The sequence below is a fragment of the Siniperca chuatsi genome, linkage group LG2 (assembly GCF_020085105.1).
Source record: "Siniperca chuatsi isolate FFG_IHB_CAS linkage group LG2, ASM2008510v1, whole genome shotgun sequence".
Taxonomy (NCBI): domain Eukaryota; kingdom Metazoa; phylum Chordata; class Actinopteri; order Centrarchiformes; family Sinipercidae; genus Siniperca; species Siniperca chuatsi.
The window spans coordinates 11,736,542-11,755,429 of record NC_058043.1 but is presented as its reverse complement, the minus strand read 5'-3'; the positions used below and the strand labels follow the sequence as shown (position 1 = coordinate 11,755,429).

Below are 18,888 nucleotides of genomic sequence, written 5' to 3'. Positions count from 1 at the left end.
TTGTTCCAAAATGAGACGTTCAACAAAATCACACCTATTCTAGTCAAGTGACAGATCAGAATTTAAACAGTTTACAAAGCTTTTTGTAGAATGGCAGGAAACTGAATTCCTTGGTAAACAAGATGTTAACATATTAATAAATAAATTCTTATTTGTTCTAGTTTTCCCATGAATAAATGCTTTGAATGCATTTTAAGGTTACATTGACATCAGCCTTAAATGTTGTAAAGGCTACTTTACACAGAAGGTTTTAATGAATTAGCTCCTTGATAGACCACAGCTGTAGATGCAGTAACCAGCGTCGTGATGGTCAGTGGATCCAAGGATAACTGAAATTTGCATTTATTTTGTCACTGATCAACCAAATGTTAGCTAGTACAGCTGTCAGTAAGGGGTAGTCTGCCAAATACATGTTTATCCTGGAGTCCTCAGCAAGAAATTGAGAACCACAATCTTTCATAATTTAAGTTTTTCCTATCTAACACTCTATAATTGATAATACACATCAAGGTGTCCTGATATATGAAAATAATGGATGAGGAACACAAAACAGAGTCTTATTTTATGTTGGGACACCACAAAATAAATGTATTATAACACTTATAGCATGGCTGTAACAGTTATCCATTTTTTTGCTTGTTGTCAGTTTAATTCATGGGAAGGTCAGTAGCAACAATAAAGGGTGGCCTAACCGGTAATGAAGCAAATGCAGAAGTACTGTTGCTATGGTTACCTGCAGTCTAATGTTGCCGTGGTAAGCAAAAGTTAACGACAAGGTGTCCAAATATACAAAAATGCACATGGGGGAGACGAAGAACATTTCCTTCTTTAGAAGTGACAGTTAGCTTAACAGTTAGCAAGTAGCAATGGCAACATGAACTGTTTCTATGGATGCTGCAACTTTGCACTGATCTAGAACTGGGGTTAAACTGTTGAGTGGAACTGTTGAGGTGTCCTATTTTACATATTTAATAGACACCTGTGAGATAAAATATCTAGGCAGGTGGCAGGAGCCTCCAGTTTATCCTCCATTTTCCATAACATAGAAAGTCTTTGATAATTTAACAATATTATAGGTCTGTCTTGATGTTAGTTTTAATTATGTCAACTTTGTTTGTTTTTTTAAAAGGGGGGGGAAAAAATTTTTTTTCCACCAGTTTAGTATTGTGAATGGCTCTAAATACTGTGATACCCATGAACCTCAGCTGCCATTGCTACGGAGAAGAAGCCAGTTAGAGGTGTGAATTAGAGCTGTAGCAAATTGAGAGTGTTTTAGTGTTGCATCTGGGAGCAAAACTCAAAACTGATTTAAACTGCTGAATATATTTTTGTGTTTCTACTTTAGCTTTTGTTTGCTGTTAGCTGAGCATGCAACTGAATTTTAAGTTTGGTGATTGGATGTTTATTAATGAAATGCACATTGAGAGTTGTTTTATGCACACAGGCTTGTACCTTTGAGTTTTTATCAAATAAGATAGATATTTTGTAACACAGTTGCTAATCTTTTATGATACTGATGATTAAACTGGGAGAGTTTTATACCCATCCAAGCCTTGGAAGTGCTCCAGTTACCTAACATGGCCTATGCAGGAAATGAGCAGGACTTTTGGAACCTTTGACGCCTGAAATAACTATTCCTCTCTATGTAGTAACTCTATTACCGTAAACTGAATGTCTACATCTGGAACCCATATGGAATAGCGTCATGTAGAAATCAGTTATGACTTAGCCTTAGTTTGATCTACCAATATCCACTACTTCCTGAAACCCTAGTTTTCTCACTTTTTTCTCTCTGTGTCTCTCCCTCAGAGCTACACAGGTCAGACTGGCGGCGGCGGGGGAGGAGGCGGAGGTGGCGGCACGGCCAGTGGTAACGGAGCCGGGGACGAGGACTACGAGATCCCCCCCATCACTCCACCTAACCACCCCGAGCCTCCTCTTCTTCACCTGATGGAGCACGACGCTACAGGCTACCTCTGCCACTCGCTGCCACACAATGGGCTCATCAACCCCTATTCCTACCCAGAGCTGCCTACACTCATGATGTCTAACATGCTGGCACAGGACAGCCACCTCGTCTCCAGCCAAATGCCCTCGGTGAGTAGCTCTACGTGGACTGAACCATTTCATGAGGGACTCCGTAACACCAGAAAGCTGATGATTAAGGAGCCAGAGAATATTTTCAGTAATGGTTTCAAATGTTTGGGACAATTTAAGCTTCTAATTACGGTGAAAATTATTTGATGCCTCAGAGGAAAGAGGGTTGTTTAAACTAAACCCTTTTAGTTTGGGGTGTGATTTCAACTGTACTGCCTCATACCAAAACTATAGGACTTTGAAGAAGTAATTTCTTGTTGCTGAGACACCCAGGAGGACATTAGGGCAAATTATTAACCCTCACATGTCCACACACACACTGAACAGATACCACATCACTGAGGTAGATACGAGTTGCAATTTAGGAAAAAATAGATGATTGAGCATATGAGAGATTGGAAAAAATTTTACCTTTAAAATTAGTCTTAGAGTGAAGCTTTTTGGATATTGCAAAACATACATACAAAACAGCCATTTAAAAGAGCTTTCTAATATGAAACAGATTACAACCTTATAAGGTAAATGTAATTTTCAAGACATGAAGAAGGGGGCTAAGTGGGGAAACTGAATAATTGTTCAGTGGTTGACATGTCAGCTGTGATGCATGGAGAAAAGGATTGTGGGTAAATCCATCAGCATCATATCTACCTTGACAGCATGCATCGGTCAATCTGTCAAGCCTTCAAACATGAATACGCGCTGATTACTCCCTCAGCTCCACACAGAACTGCTCCTCCACAAATTAGCATCTCCAAACCATAATTGCATTCATGAGAACTGCAGGAAATAGAGCAGCTTTCTATCACAGCAAATGATATATATATGGCTTATGCGTGAAACATAATGTAGCCTATAGGCTGCAATAAGCAAAGACTCTCTAGTTAGTCACTCTTTTTGTACACATGGCAAGAAAAAGCTAAGCTAAGCTAAGCTGAGCAAATTAGTGGAGTTCAAGTGGTGTTGGCTTTTTCGAGATATTATTAACAGACACAGGAAGCTACTTGGCAGCTGTGTCTTTCTGGTAATATAACAGACTGTATGCAGTTCATAATATAGTACACATTTTTATATTGTTTTTTTCTGTCTGATGCATAATCAGAAATGACATGTCAGCAGCGTCTTCTGTGTATGTTAATAAATAAAAAAGAGCATCTATAATATACAGTATACATTAAATACAAACAGATGCATATCAAGGTCAAGCATAATGTATTATAATGTTCATTGTAAACAGCAGACACAAGGATAAATAACAGTCAGCATATAGTCAAAATACAGCTTGATAAAGATCTGAAATATAAACATACTATATGTTATATATAATCTTGGAATATTCCCCCTAGGTATTGGATTCATGTGTCATTTATCTTCATATTCATTTCACATTTTGGTCATGACCTTTACTGTGGAGACAGTGGTTGATTGGCCAGTCTTTTTCTCGGCAGTCGGGATATTTGTTACTGCTACAGAGGGCTACACTGTGGTTTAATAGATTGAATACTGCAGGTTATGTGATTAAAATGCATGAGATTTTAAATGTTTGAAATGACACGCAATGAACATATAATCAAAACACATATGCTACATATGCTGGCAACTGCTGGTGACTGCTGTTCTGATAAACCAGGCCTGGTGGTTTAAAGGATGTTTTGGTTTTGAAAGTAGAGACACAAAGATAAGTGCAACACATATTTTAAATGTGATATATTGTCCAAATTAAGTTTATATTCAGGATAATTTAGAAGCAGATAAGTCAAGAAAAAGCCAAGAGAAATTACTAGAAAATAATTAATTGCTGGAAATTACACCACCAAATTTAAAATAGCATAGGTGATCAGTGATCTTTAGAACATGTTATAACCTCCCCAAACCTTGATATTTCTAACTGGCTCTGAGAGAAGCTCCTTGAACATATAGGAGGTCTTTTCAGGACTCTGCTTCAACTTCACTGCGAAAAGCAGCATATAAAGCAAACTCAGAAAATTCAAAATCAAATAGCCTGCCTGGCGAAACTACCAAACCGTAGCAGAGGTTCATTTCTGCTGAGAATGGAGTGTCTATTAAATTGGTGCCTCACCTTGACACAGTCTGTTGAGCAGAGTAATTAAGCAAACTCTGCAGTTCAAACATGAGATGCTATCATAATGAATACCTTCACTTGACATGGATAGATAAATAACAAGAGTTAATTCTAATTTTAGACTGTTTCAAATTTAAAGTTTGAGTGCTATATGTAGATAGAAAGGGATGTTGCTGCGGCTGCTGTTGATGTTGTACTGTATGTGTGTCTATGTGTTTCTGTGTCCTCACTATAAACAATATCTCTGCTGTTGAAATGGATCCACTACATCTGGAGGTCAGGCCTTATATTCAATCTTGAGCACATTGAAAAAAAAAATCCATTAGGGTTCATCTTTCCTGCATCAGCCATTCTATTGTGGTGCTGCAGTGAGATCTGTTTTCATCAGGCAGATTCAATACGTGAGCTGGGCAATGAAAAGAGTGCAATAGAGTTGGATGAAGAGAGGAGGGGTAAGGATGGAGAGAGAGAGAGAGAGAGAGAGAGAGAGAGAGGAGGGCATTGTGGGGAGGAAAGCAAGAAGAAACTGCAAAGAGGAAAGAGGTAACTCTTATTCAGAATGAGCATATACCTCCAGTTTTCTGTACCTCCTGGATTTCATTATTAGATATTTTAGAGATAATTCAGTTGAGTGAAATAAGGTTATTCTGCCTCATCTAAAGGCTGAGAGCTTCTGGTTTTTAAATGTGTGCCTACGTGATTCAAGTATGAGGACATTTGAAAGTACTCCATTGCAGGTGCAACAATATAAACATAAAATAAATAGGGCGATTATATAACAAAAAGGATTTAGAGTAGAGCAGTATTACAGCAGCAGTTGATCATAGTCAGGGAGCTGTCAGTGTGTTGTGTTGGTAGGATGAACTGTAGGACTAAATGGTGTTTAGATTTAGATCTTTAGGTGGATACAAACAATGGATTGTATGATGATTCTCCTGACCAATGACAACTATCAAGATTTTCACTTAAACTTAGAACACTGATGTATTTCTATATTTTTCTTCTTATCTACGTACCCCATGAAAAGACCAAAACCAACAATGCATTAGTCTGTCTTAAATACTTTCTGACTTCCCTCCCCTGTCTGTGGTTTTCTGACCTAAGCCCATTTGTTCCCTACTGAAGATGTAAATATACAAACTTATAATTGCTTATACAAAACAACAGTGGAGGTTTGGAGCACAGAAGAATAAGCTATATCAGGTTCAGGCTACACAGGCAATACTTGTGAGAAGAGCTGTATCGAGTAGTCAATCAACAGAAAATTAATCAGATAATCAATCGGTTGTTTAAGTAATTTTTTACGCAAAAGTGCCAAAAAGTCACTGGTTCCAACTTCTTAATGTGAATATTTGCTAGTTTTTTGTCAACTATAATGGTAAGCTCATTATCTTTGGGATCTGGATTGTTGTTGGAAAAAACAAGCAATTTGAAGATATCAACGTTCACAGGGAATCGCAATTATGGCATTTTTCACAATTTTCTGACATGTTTTTAAACCAAACCATTGATCAACTAGATGTGAAAATAATCGGCAGACTAATCAATAATGAAAATAATTGTTAGTTTCAGACCTTGTTAGTAGGATCGGTTCATTGTTGGATTTGGTTCATGGGATTTGTTGACAATAACAAAACTATAGAATATCCCCAGTCTAATCCTTTAAAGGTAATGTAAATCATTAACAGTAACGAGAGTAGTCGATGGAAGCTAACTTTCCTGTCCAACCAGGTGGTGACTTTCTAGGTTTTTTCTCCTTAGCTGACTCTCAAAACCTGAAAGACATAATTGACTGTATTCCCCTAATTTTGTAAAGAGGTCATTTTCAATTCATAAGGTTTTTTTTGTTTTTTTTTGCTGATGTTTATTATGTTGCGGTCTGAAGCCCCTCCTGGCCAAACCTGATATCTTTCAGAGAGCTCTTTTTTCTGATGCTCTGATGCACAGGGCCTCTCTCTCTCTCTCTCTCTGCCTCTCTCTGTTAATGCCCCCACTGTCATAGCATCTACAAGTTCCAAAACACATTAGACATTTAATAGCCATGCTCAGGTTGCACTGATCTTATCAATACAGCCCAGAAAGATACACATCTCTGCTGCTGCTAGTGAATAATTTCTGGACTCACGAGTGAAGTGGCCTCGTTGTTGTCTCCTGTGTCTTTATTTACACCAAAACACGCCTAAAGCAAACTATTTTATTAATGGCTGGATAGATATATTTATATGAGCTTCACACCTGTGCTGTGACAACTACATCTGCAATCTATTTGAACAGAATAGCTCCATATTCAATTATGGTATATTTAAAATGCTCCTCAAATTCATATGACCTGTGCCTGCAACTGGAATAAATTATCTTTGATTAAGTTTTTTTCATGTTCTTCAATGATGCATGCAATATTAGCCATCATCAAACTGGCTCGAGTGTGATGTTTTGAATATGTAACAGATGATGAATGTATAATCAGCCAGGGGATGTTATGCGTGGCTATGTATTAGCAGAAAGAGCTATATACAGATGCAGCCTTAGCTCCAACAAACTCCCAGGTATTATCTCATTTCTTATTTTCCAGAATACAAAACGGGAATCTGCCTGAATGAGGGTCAGTTCATTTGTAATGAGGGTTGTGGCACCCTGAAGATCTGCCAGCTGTATTCATATTCAAATTCATACTCTAATTTCTTTTGTTACCAACATTTAAATGTAAGAATTTCCTCAGAGGCTCTTTATCTTCAGTTGTTGAGGTTAATTATCAAGTGTTAATCCCACCCTGATTGTCATGTTAAATTGGGTGGATGCCTGTGTTTTCTTTCTTTACTTTTACTCACGAGGTATTAAGTGCTCCTGGCAGGTGCTCGCTCTCCAAGCCTGTGTGAATGAAATATGAGCTGCAATGTCAACTGAACTTGTCACAAACAAGCTGGGATGAATTAATGATAAGAGAGCAGAGGTGTGTTTTAATGTGTTCTCCCTCTGATGGAGGGTCTCAGCTAACGTATAATCGCACACTGTACACCTGCTGGTTTTTGTATAAACATGGAACAGAGAAAAAAATGGATTAGAGATAAAGTGATGCATTTATAGAGAAAATCTTGGTCTCCTAATTCTAAGTCACCTGGACTGTTATCAAGTGACGTTTCAGAAATACTGTAATTAAATGTGTTTAGACTTTTACAATATGGACTTTAAATTTGTCTTACCTTTTCCTTTAAAGACTTTCTCCTCTTTGAGGCTTTGCCTTATTCTATACTTTTCATTCAAATGAAGAAAACCTATTTCTCCTTTGAAAGACCTTCATTTTTAAAAGGGATTAGAGCGTCTGCAGAAAATGATGGAATGTCTGTCGCTTTTCACCACAGTTCAACAAGCTCACTGATAGAATGAGACTTGTATTAGTTATTCCAATGTTGATTCAGGCGTTGATGATTTTGAATGATCAATGTCTCAAGCAGAACAAAAATATCACTTTTTTGTTTGATGGCCTCTTGAAATCTGCAGGAAAAAATAGGGCTGTTCCTTAAACTGCTTCCCTTTTCTCACTTTTTTTTTTGTGATTATTTATTTTCAAATTGTCCCTTAGGCTAATGTTCCATTTGGCATTTCACACCTCCCTCTCCCATAAATGAACCATCACAGCCATAAATCACTGGACAAACAGAGACTTGTGCAAACCCTGAAAGGTTCAGAGATTTATGTAACACATTCATGTTTTCCACTTCCTCATTTTAGTACTCCACTGGTAAAGCCTAGCTAATAAAAGGTCCTATTAATATTTCCTGTTGCTTAGCAACGGCAGGCAGCAAGTAATAGCATTCTGTGGAAAAATAGATGACCGATAAGGAAAAATTCAATTCTTTTCTCATCTCCTGGGAGAAAGTGCCTTATTTCTCTCGCAATGTGATATGAAACTGTAGTTGTATATTAAGAAATGTCTTAAAAGAAATATAGTTTTTTTTCCAATTTCATCATTTCGGAGGGATTTTTATTGCAGGCTGGAATGGCAGCTCATCTATTTTCTCCACCTTGATAAAGTCAATTAACCTATCGGATTAAGCTAATCAGAGGATAAGGCGCCGACTTAATTTCTTTCTTTTTAATCAGAAATTCTAAAGAGATGGTGTTAAATAACACACACACCGGACTTTAAAAGGATCAGTTCTGTGAGACAAATTGCATTTCATTTATATTGCAGGTGTAATTTAAACTTGTTTTGTACAAACACAGGCCAGCCTCTACAGTATGGAGTGCTATGCAAAATCTCTTCTAATAACGCTGCTTATCAGTGTGTTCAAAAGGTAATGGAAGAGGATCTCTACAGTGACAATTTTCAATTTAGATAATTCATCACATCGTATTTCAAAAACAACTGAGTTGATGTGTTATCACACACATGTTGTTGTCATCGTCCTCCTCCATACTGTAGATGTGATCAACAGAGGCATTCAAGCAAAGAACAGAAGCTAAAGTAACAAAGGCAGATTCAGCAGCAGCAGATAGCCGGTGTTATGAAGCAGATACATAGATAAGGGATTTCATATTACACTTAGCCACGGGCCCCTGCTGAGATTTATCATGCCATGAAATCGTGTCCATATTGCACTGTGGCCAATCTCAACCATCCATCAGCTCATTCTGCTTTCACTACCAGGAATATTCTGCCCTGGTGGCTGTGGAGAGCCGTCCCATGTCATCTCACTCAGGGACGTCTCCCCCTGCTGTGCCACCAGCCACCAGTTCAACACAACACTGCCACTCTGTCTGCTAATGTGCACAAGAGTGGCTTGAGTCAGGGTGATTAAAACACTTGTATTCATGTAACATAGTGTGCTGTGTTACTGTAATCCAGCACCAAGAGGCGCAAGCTACAGGCAGAATCCATGGGTAGCGTTCATCCTCAATGGTGCCAAGTATGAAAAAATGTCACAGTTTGTATTTGATATCAGACTAGAAAGGAATGATGGGCCAAAATCTCACCAAGGACACAAAGTAAGCTTAAGAATATCTTTGCATGTCTCAATTTTCATAGCATTTACAGAATTGAGGGCTTTATGGATTGTTTTCTTTTTGGGGATATTTTGTGTCTGTTTTGATTATTAAAAAACAGATAAACATAAAAAAAACTATAATACAAAAATCTGGGTGTAAATCAGAGTTTTAAAATACAATTTTAAGTACAACCAGTGGCTCATTTGTCTTTTCTTCCCATTTTTATCTTCAAGTAGAACTATTTTCTGAGCTGTCTTTGTAGCAAAAAAACTTTACTTGACCATAAACTTTAGTGATCGGTGTTAGACTTACAATAGGAAACACGTTTGGATGTGTGGGGGCATTAAATCTGGGTGAAAACCTGTTTAAAGTAATCTGCTTCTTCTTTAAGTTTTTGGTGAACATCAGTAAAACAATAATCCTCATACAAACTGTAACTCAGGGTGTGATGCAGCGAACTGTGTGATCATGTGCACCAAAGCAATAGCAATGAGTTCATTTGTTTTGTATTCTGCCATTTGTAACATTTCATATAGTTCAAAGCTGGAGAATAAGGTGTAGTTGGCTTCTGTCAGAATTGTGTGAAATTTCACTGTGAGCGGATTTTACACACATGCAAATCACCTTGCCATGACCTCTACTTGCGTGGCACATACAGTACTGTATGCAACTACTTTTCATCTGTGTGCTCTTTCTAGTTTTTGTCTTCATTATTTCTGCATCTACATTCATTTTTTTGTTGTGCGAGCATGGGCACACCCACACACGCACACACACACACATACACACAAAGTGTGTTTGACACGGCAGTCAGGAGTCTCATTAGTGGGAGCAGAGGAGCCTTGCCTTCTGCTGTCAAGAGTTTGTGTCCCTACCGCTCCTCACAACCGTCTTCTACATGTCATGTCAGGCAAGGCTCTGATTCTCTGACGCTGTGCTTTGTGAGGTGAGCTCCGAGACACGCCCGGGCTTAGAGGGTGCAAGACAGGGGGAGAAAGAGATAGTGAGAGAGAACAAGAGAGAGAGAATAAAAAAGACTGAGGAACAAGAGAGAGAACTGGGGAGGGGGAGAGAAATAGAGAGGAAGAGAGAGAGAGAGAATAAAAGCAAAGGAGGTTCTGACATTAGCAGTAATGAGGAACATGGAGGATGGTGCCGAGGGGGACATCATGACATTACTATCTGCAAATCAACCACGGCCTTGTTGCTGCCACAGATTCATTCTGAGAGGCGTTCAGGGTGGTACAGTACTTTTCAAACCAACCAGGGACATCAGCCTCTTTGTGCAAATGCTTACAGTTATACCATTAGATTTAATAATAATCACAATAATAATAAAGATAATAATAATAATAGCCACAGGCATACAGTACTTTCCACATAAAGGAAAATACAATACCAAGACAAAGGGTTGTAAAGTACAACATCATAAAAGTTGACCCTTTTACCATTTACTTTTGTTATTACTTCACTTTTGTTGTGTGTATGTGTGTGTGTGTGTTTATTGTTTCATTTATCTGTGTGGTACAACTTTAACGTCATTCCTACATTTTATGAAAATATCTAATGTGTTGGCATGGACTCTCTTTGGCTTTGAGAGATATAGAGGCAAAGTCCATTTCAACAGTGTGGCTACTTAAGACGTTCTTGGAATAAATTGCTTCTTCTCTCAAAGTTTGTGTTGAAACTCGTAATTATTTCCTTATGCTGCTAGTTTGTGCGGTATTGCTGTTTTTCTGCCAGATTAATTACTTGATCACAGTTGAGCGCAGGCGATACGAGAGCAAACATTTTTATATTTTTCCTTTTGACTAGTATGTAATTGGAACGATTGAAAAACTCCTAAGTGAAATGAGGTTTTAATAGTGTGTTGCTAAATACAGTTGGCTGGTAGTACACCTGGACACCTCATAGCATCATATTACATTTGAATCAAAGTCTTCTTGTCTTGTTGAATAATATTTTATTAGTCATCTTGACTACTTTTGAAATACATCCAATTAAGCTTCAACACATTCTTAAACCACTTGTGTTTCTTTTTCTCAAACATCCCGGCATCTGCTGCCCATCATATCTCCTTACTTAGCATCTGTCTGATGTCACAAGAAGGCAGAAGCAGCGTTTTGCCTTTGCTTTCATACTTAAGTAGCGTATGATTCATAAATCCACTCTCTTATTAATTCTCCTCAGCTTGTGTAAATGACCCTCCTGGGTGTATATAAGCTTGATAAACCGAAGACATGGATGAAGGGAGAGGGAAGAGAGAGAGACAGAGAAGGAGAGAGTGAGGAGGGAGAGAGAGGGGTGGAGGCTCGAAGGCTCTTTGAGGAACAGAGTTGTTAGTGCTCTGCCCTCAGGGTGAATGAGAAGTAGCTTTGAGGGCTGTGAGGCCCAGGGTTGGCTCCCCACCTAAAGACGTGTTTACCACCGTGTTGCGCGGCGGCTGTGCTTTTGAAGGATCAGTCTTGAACGCGCTTCTAATTAAAGCTGTCATGGCTGGGTGCCTGCAGGGATAATGTTCTATTATTATAGTCATTTGTTTCAATTAAACGCTGGGTGATTTTACAATAGCAGTCGTGAACCTGTGTGAGTGAGCCATCACTCTAAACAAGATGGCTCCAGTCAAGCAGGGGGTGAGGAGAGGAAAGTCTCAGGACTCGCAGAAGCATTGATCACCGTATATTCAAACAGGGCAGGACAGGATTGAGAGAGGGTCTGAAAGTCTGATAGCGCTGATTAAAGCAGTTCAGCAGGTGATGTTTCCTTAAAATCCAAATACTAGAAGATATCATGCAACATTGTGGGGGAAATGCTCTATAAATAGCAAATGCATTTCAAGTGCAAGTTAACTAAAAGGGAATTGACTCAGCTCTACAGAAGGCACTTAATTAAAAACTGACACCCACTGAAGATTTATTTTGATGGCGATAATAAGTTGAAACTTGACCACAACATTTATTGATTCTTTAGCATGGAGAGACTAAATTATTATGATGCCTGGGCAATAAAACCTTGCATAGTAATCAACCCGCTTATTTAAATGATGAAACAGATGCCACTCTGGTATAATCATCATAAGGATGAAGCAAGGTTAGCTGTTTTACTCTCCTCTGGTGTGAATCTCTCCTCTTTCTCCTTGTAGCTGTATAGGGCTCTCGTCTCCCCTTCTCTCATCTCTGTGCTGGTGGTCAAATCCCCTTAGCTAAATCAAATGGTGCAGGCAATTGGAGCGGCCGTGAAACCATTTCAAAGGTAAGGTCAGCAGGAGCAGGGGAACAATGGCTTTGTGATATTCCATCTCGCACACAATGTGCTACACATAATTGGAAAGCCTTTGTTATTTGACTCCCATTTGACTATGATGTACAAGATGTGAATACAAACACGACAGGCGTAACGATGGCAGAGGAACACGTTCACACCGAGTTTCCTGGCTTTACATCACAGTTTAGGTCTGCCTGGCTGCTCATCACCAAAAAGCAATATCTAACTGTCCCCTTGCTAACTTTGGAGATGGATTTTAGTACTTAGGTCATCTGGTATTTTGTATCTTGTCTTGCCTATGTCTTTCTGTCTCTCTCTCTCTGTTCCAGTGTCCTCTTTCTTTCTCTCTTACTTTTCCTCCTTCCTGTATATGAGGGACTCTGATCTCCTGGGGCTTTACAATAAACAACTAAATTGCTGGAGGTTAAGCACAGCTATGACAATACTCAAGAGAACTCAAAGTCCAACTTTATAAATAATTTAAATATATAAATTTAGGCCACTGCATCACTCTAATTGGTAGTTCTTGGTTTATAGTTATACCACCAAATACAGCAGAAAAGCCACAACAATGATGAGCAAAGTGTTCAATGACTTAGCTGCATCAACATAGAATAAGATGAATGCAGTGCTACCTTTCTCAACCAATAACCATCTATTTGGTCTACCCCACTCAAAAAAATAACATCATTTTCATGTTGCATCACTGATCTAGTCATATGTGCAGAAATAAAGTCAGTATTATAGACCTGTCTTCTATGTCAGGAGTCCATGAAGAGTCAGTATGTGTTACATGCTAAAGGCAGGGAGCAGTGACCAACCAAATGCTGTTACTCACTGTGCACTCCCCCCTCTTTTGGCCAGCCATTCGAATGACACCATTAGGAATTAGCATACAGTACCTATGGCAACCGACAACCTTTGTCAGATTCTTTCATAATATTTGTACAGCCGTCTGCCACTCACTTTATTTAGCTCAGGCTTGATGGCGCTATGTGATAACTTCTTGCTCTTTCTGTCTCACAGAAGTGAAAGCACCAACTAAAAGCACTCTGAGATCTTTTTAAAAATGACATAGGAATGATTTTAGGTTGGACTTTAGGACTCCTTTAGGTGTTAATATATATAGCTGCTTTGAGTAACTGTAACAAAGTACAGTAATGCACCATTTCTTTGTGCTTGGATTGATATATCTTACAGTAGCTATATACTACAACTTCAACTATCAGTTTCATCAGACCATCACTGGAACAGAACAGTTAATTTGTTTCTGTATTTTCAGGTGACTAACTGCTTCATTAGTTAGCAGAGAACTCAGCTCTAATGAAAATTAAGTTAATGCTATGAAATATGGGGGAGGAGAAATAATAGCACATGGAATGTGTGCTTGATTCAAAACAAAATCAAGAAATGCAGTGATGCAGTAATTTTTTGTTGAAAAAGAATCTAACTTGACTCACATCTGTATTAAAACACACTTTGGTTCCCACTATGATCTCCACCATCTTTTGATGAAGAATAGGGGTATTGTCACAATTTTACAAAAAAAATCCCTTAAAAACTAGAACTTAGGTGTAGGTTTATGTACGTCTGTAAGTAAGTGACCCGAGGTTTTTCTGTTTCTGCTCTTACGAAGCCGACACCCAGTACCCACGATGTCATGGTGCCTTCCCCCGGTGAACTCCTCTGCTCTGCATGTCTCCTACTTGTTTATATTAAACATGGTGCGGCTCAGATTAAAGGGTGACAATTTTGCCGGGAGGCTGTTGCTATGGAAACGCATCTGCTATAGCTATGATAGGCCATTCATGTTTGATTAATTGGTTTTTCAATGCTTCTTGGTTTGTGAGGACCCTTAAAGAGCAAGTCCATGGAAAATGGAAAATTAATGGATTTCCTTCTCTTTCCCCTTTCTTCCTCTTTTTTTCTGTCTTACTACTTATTTTGCTGAAGCTATTTCCTCATGTTTTAGTAAGTGTAGTGATGGTGTTTTGAATTATGATTGGAAGTTGGAGACTGCCGTGGATGGGGGAGGTTAGAGCTTGGTTATTTGAAATGCAAAAGGAATGTCTTTGTTCATGGCTGCCTTTTGTGAGCAGCTGCTCAGGCAAACACAGAATCTAATGTCGTGAGTTTTCAAAGCAGGCCAGAGCCTCGTACAACATGCATTTTTATTCTAGCAATCTACTGGGACCAATTATGATTAGAGTGCTGAGCCTTCATCTCTGAACCTCTACTCGTGTTTATCAAGACCTCATATGCTCAGGCCTTTTCAATTTGATCTTTTTAGCACTTCACTAATGTGTAATGTATTATTTAACTCATAAATGTTTAAAAGAGCTAACAAATGCTAGTTCATCACTTTCTGATCTGTAAATTGCCAAACATTCCCATTTATGCCTGCATTAAAAGCATCCTTTGGTGCCTGCTCATGTTCTGTCCTGATGAATCTTAAGGAAAAGCTTTTGATGTAGTTATTATTGAAGATCTTTAAGACTGCTAAGAGTAGAACTTTGTGAGAGTCTGATTCTGTAATCAATCTGAAGGGTGTTCTCCATGTGGGGGTCATTCTCCAGCTGTGAGGACCGTTTTTGTTTCTGTTTCTAGTTGAAAAAGATGTTATTTAACGTGGCAGTAAGTAACATTTTTCTCTTTCATATCACACAGTGAGCATAATATATCTACAGGGGGTTGATAGGGTTGTTGATCAATGCCATTGACACAATGATTGCTTAGCAAGGTGCTGAGATTTCTGGATTCTTTTAACTTAATTTTCAGAAGCAGGAACTGAAGTCTTCCCACAACCACCAACCAGGCCACTGTGTCTCAAGGACCCTGGAGGGCCTGCACTTTTGCACTTCATAGTGCCTGTAGAAGTCAATAGAAATTATGTATTGCACCTTTAACTCTAATAGAGAGCCCCCTTGACAAATTATATAATTTTGAGTTAAGTGATAATGGACCTGTGTGTTATATGGCTGAACGTTGACGCAATGCAAAATTTGACTTGAGGTACAGTTCCCCTACTGGCTTGACTTAAATTGAAAGAAAAAAACGACTTTTCTTTCATAGATAAACCTGCATCAACTGATTTTTTGGGCCCTTGAGCAGCGGAACACAACCCTGACATATTATCATCTTTTATGGTGAGCTTATTAGCAAACAGTTGCTCATTTTTCACACCTAGCAGATTCAGCAATATAAGCAATCATTTGGAGTCGTGTTTCGTGATGAATTTAAGTCCCATATTCATCCTCATTTTAGCTCTGCCCCACTATTTTCACCTGCCCCACTATTTTCACTAGTTGCTAACTAGCTGGTGAACATAGCTGTCTAGCATTTGGTGCTGAACAAGTAGTGTGCAGGTGGTTTTCAGAGCATTTTTGCACCTGTGACAAGGCTATGAAAGCAGTGAGAATTAACCAAAACAGTTGCGGGCTGGAAAACCAAAATAATGAGCTAAAAGATGCAAAAACACCCCGTAGACTGCAGAGTCAGGCGACAAGTCTCTGTGACTTCATCACTACAAGCGACCCCATTTACATACAAGTAGTCATGTGATCTTTCATTAATATATAAATATTAATTATAGCTGCTTTAAGCCCTCAGTTGATTTCACTTCTGCTAGTGTGTATTTTGACAATGATTTCAAAATAACTTTTAATTATAAATCTATGTCTTTCAATAATCTTTAAAGGGGTATACTTGGGTCAAATGTGTTTGATTGACAGCTGTCCAAGCCTATCACAGCACGCCGTGTTGACTGCTGCTCTCATCAGGCTCCATGCAGCTCCAACTCATTGAAAATCTTGATTTTCTGGCTCCAATAACTGACAAAGATTGCAGCAGGCCATAAACCCAAAGGCTGCCAGGCTTCAAAATTAGCCTTCAGAAAACTATGTCAGAGATGCTATATTCATGTTTTTCTAGTCTGGTTAATTAAGAGTGAATGATATTAGCCTTTAGGGAGCAAAGTAGTCTTCTTTAATGTCTGAGTGAGTTGTCTTGGTTGGTTTGGGCTGAGCGATTATATATATTTTTTTTGTTTTTTAGTGAGATATTTGTTCCCAGTATTCAAAATATGCCCCAGTATGAATGTCAGTGCTGAAGTCAGGTACCAAACAAGTAATATGGATAAATTTGGCCACAAACCTACAAGTTCCTGTTACTGACAGATAATTGAGAAAGAAAAGAGACGCTTTCTAACCACTAGCCTCAGTTTAACAATGAGGCAAACGTATGACCCTCATTACAACACAAGTTATTTTTTGTCTTTTTTTAGATTTTGTCCAACACACATGCATATTTTCTCAAATTTGAAAATGTCATCTCCACTTCGAAGTCTTTGCATATTTGGCTAATTGGCAAACTTTTATTACTTTGAGTAGAGAAGATAGTGAATGGTGTTCTTCTCTCACCCCAGATGCAGGAGATGGCTTTGCACCACCACCAACAGCAACACCATCACCAGCACCCAGACGGCACTCATTATGACCCTGCCCGTAACCACCCCCTGATAAACAGCTCACCTCCGATACTCACCAACCCCATGAGTGCACTGTCCCAACTAAACCCTCAGGTCAGCCGGAGTGCACTGCCTCATGGTTCCCCCTCACCTCCCGGAAGTAAATCGGCCACACCCTCCCCCTCAAGCTCCAATCAGGAAGAGGAGACTGATCCTCATTCGAAGGTACTTGTGTGGCAACGCTTCTCTAGCTTGTAGTAGTGGAGTAGGAGGCGACGGCTTGGCAGTGCTTCTCAGAGATGATTCGCATGCTAACTGTTGAGTTTAAACAGGAATTCAGGGGTAGCCATGCTTGTGCTTTTTATTTGGTTGGCTGGAAAATGTTGCTGTTGAGGGGAACTGAAGCCATGATTTTTTTTTAAATTTTGTTTATGTAATGGTGTGGTGGAGTGTGGTGTTACATTTGAAAAAAAAATGACTTGAAATACTTAGTTCATGATTGAATTTAAGTGTAAAAACTAACATGATTTTGTTTTATGTCTTAAAATTTTCTCTTTTTCTTTTTTTATATATACAGCACATTTCCAAAATCTGGTTCACACTTAAAAGCAACACAATCTTGTTTTAGTCCTTTTGTGCAAGATAATTTCACCCTCAGACAAATTTCTTTTCCAATTACACAGTTGCGAATAGCTGACAGTCCATTACCACCAAGGCATGTTTGTAAGTTTGTTGGCAAACTCTTACACATGAGACATGACATGAAATCTTTTTCCCTGAAGTAATTTTAGAAATATTGTACATTTTCTTTCAAAAGTGAAGAGACCTCCTTTATTTAAAGACGTGAGGGCTATTTTAATGGGTTGAATAACAAAGATACAAGGTGTTGGCATTCTTATCTAACTTTCTCATTGGAGTCATATACAGTCTGATTTGAAACCTACCACGCCTTCATTTAAATCACTCATTCATTTAAATGAGAGGACAAGGACACTTGTTTACATTCATTTGGTTTATGTAAATCTGTAAAACTGCTGTCATAAATTGCCCACCAACCAATGTCTCTGTGGATTTGCTTCATTTCTATCAGGGGAATGTGAATGAGTGTATAATTGAATCTGCCACATCCACAGTGTTTCAGATTCATCTATGTATTTAAATGCTAGCTTGCAGTGATACAATATAACAAGAAGGGGATTCTTTAGTTAAAGAAAATATATTTCCCTGCCTATACATCTCTGCTGTGCTTCTCGCTCTGTATGTGAATAAAAATGATTACCACCTCTCCTATCAGTAAGTAATTCCATTTGCTCTCTCCGATTCATTCTGAGACCACATCAAAGCCAGAGCAGATACAGCAGGCGATTTAAAATTCCTTTCACCCCTAGCATGAAAAGTCAGAATATATGAGTTGCTGAACAACTGAAAAATAAAGATTTGAAAAGGTTTGATAAATTCAACTAACAGATGTTATTTTTGACAAAGTAAGGTAGAATAAAATGCTGTCGATCAGTGCCTGTGTCAAAGTGTAACTGTCAGTGAAACATTGCTGCAATATTCAAACGCAGACTACATGGGTATTGAACAGACTTGACTTATGGATTTAATGAAATTTACATGCTTCACCTGGACCCAATGTTATAAGCATTCATCAGAGATGCAATTATTCACCCCAGTTGATTTGGCAGACCTTGTTTCTGCAGTGTCAATAAGATGTTTTGTTTTTTGTGTTTTTGATGGTCTTCCAGATCACGGGCGAGAAGCGGCCGTCTTCAGAGATGATGAAGCCCAAGCCCAAACCCCAAAAAAAGAAGAAGAAGAAGGATCCCAATGAGCCTACAAAGCCTGTGTCAGCCTACGCCTTGTTCTTCAGAGACACCCAGGCAGCCATTAAAGGACAGAATCCCAATGCCACCTTTGGAGATGTATCCAAGATAGTAGCCTCCATGTGGGACGGTCTGGGAGAGGAGCAGAAACAGGTAGATTAATATTCTGT

The 18,888-nt window shown here is 38.7% G+C and overlaps 1 protein-coding gene across 6 annotated transcripts in view; it reads left to right on the top strand.

Moving 5' to 3' along the window:
* The window catches only part of tox2 (TOX high mobility group box family member 2), a 108,603-nt gene that overhangs the window by 78,865 nt on the left and 10,850 nt on the right, over positions 1-18,888 (top strand). For 3 of the 6 annotated variants that reach the window (XM_044170306.1, XM_044170292.1, XM_044170283.1), the window contains 3 exons: positions 1,810-2,097; positions 16,851-17,117; positions 18,629-18,871. In XM_044170306.1, coding sequence (XP_044026241.1) covers positions 1,810-2,097; positions 16,851-17,117; positions 18,629-18,871 — 798 coding nt within the window. The remainder of the gene's footprint in view (positions 1-1,809; positions 2,098-16,850; positions 17,118-18,628; positions 18,872-18,888) is intronic. The other 3 variants (XM_044170299.1, XM_044170323.1, XM_044170315.1) reach the window with 3 other exon arrangements.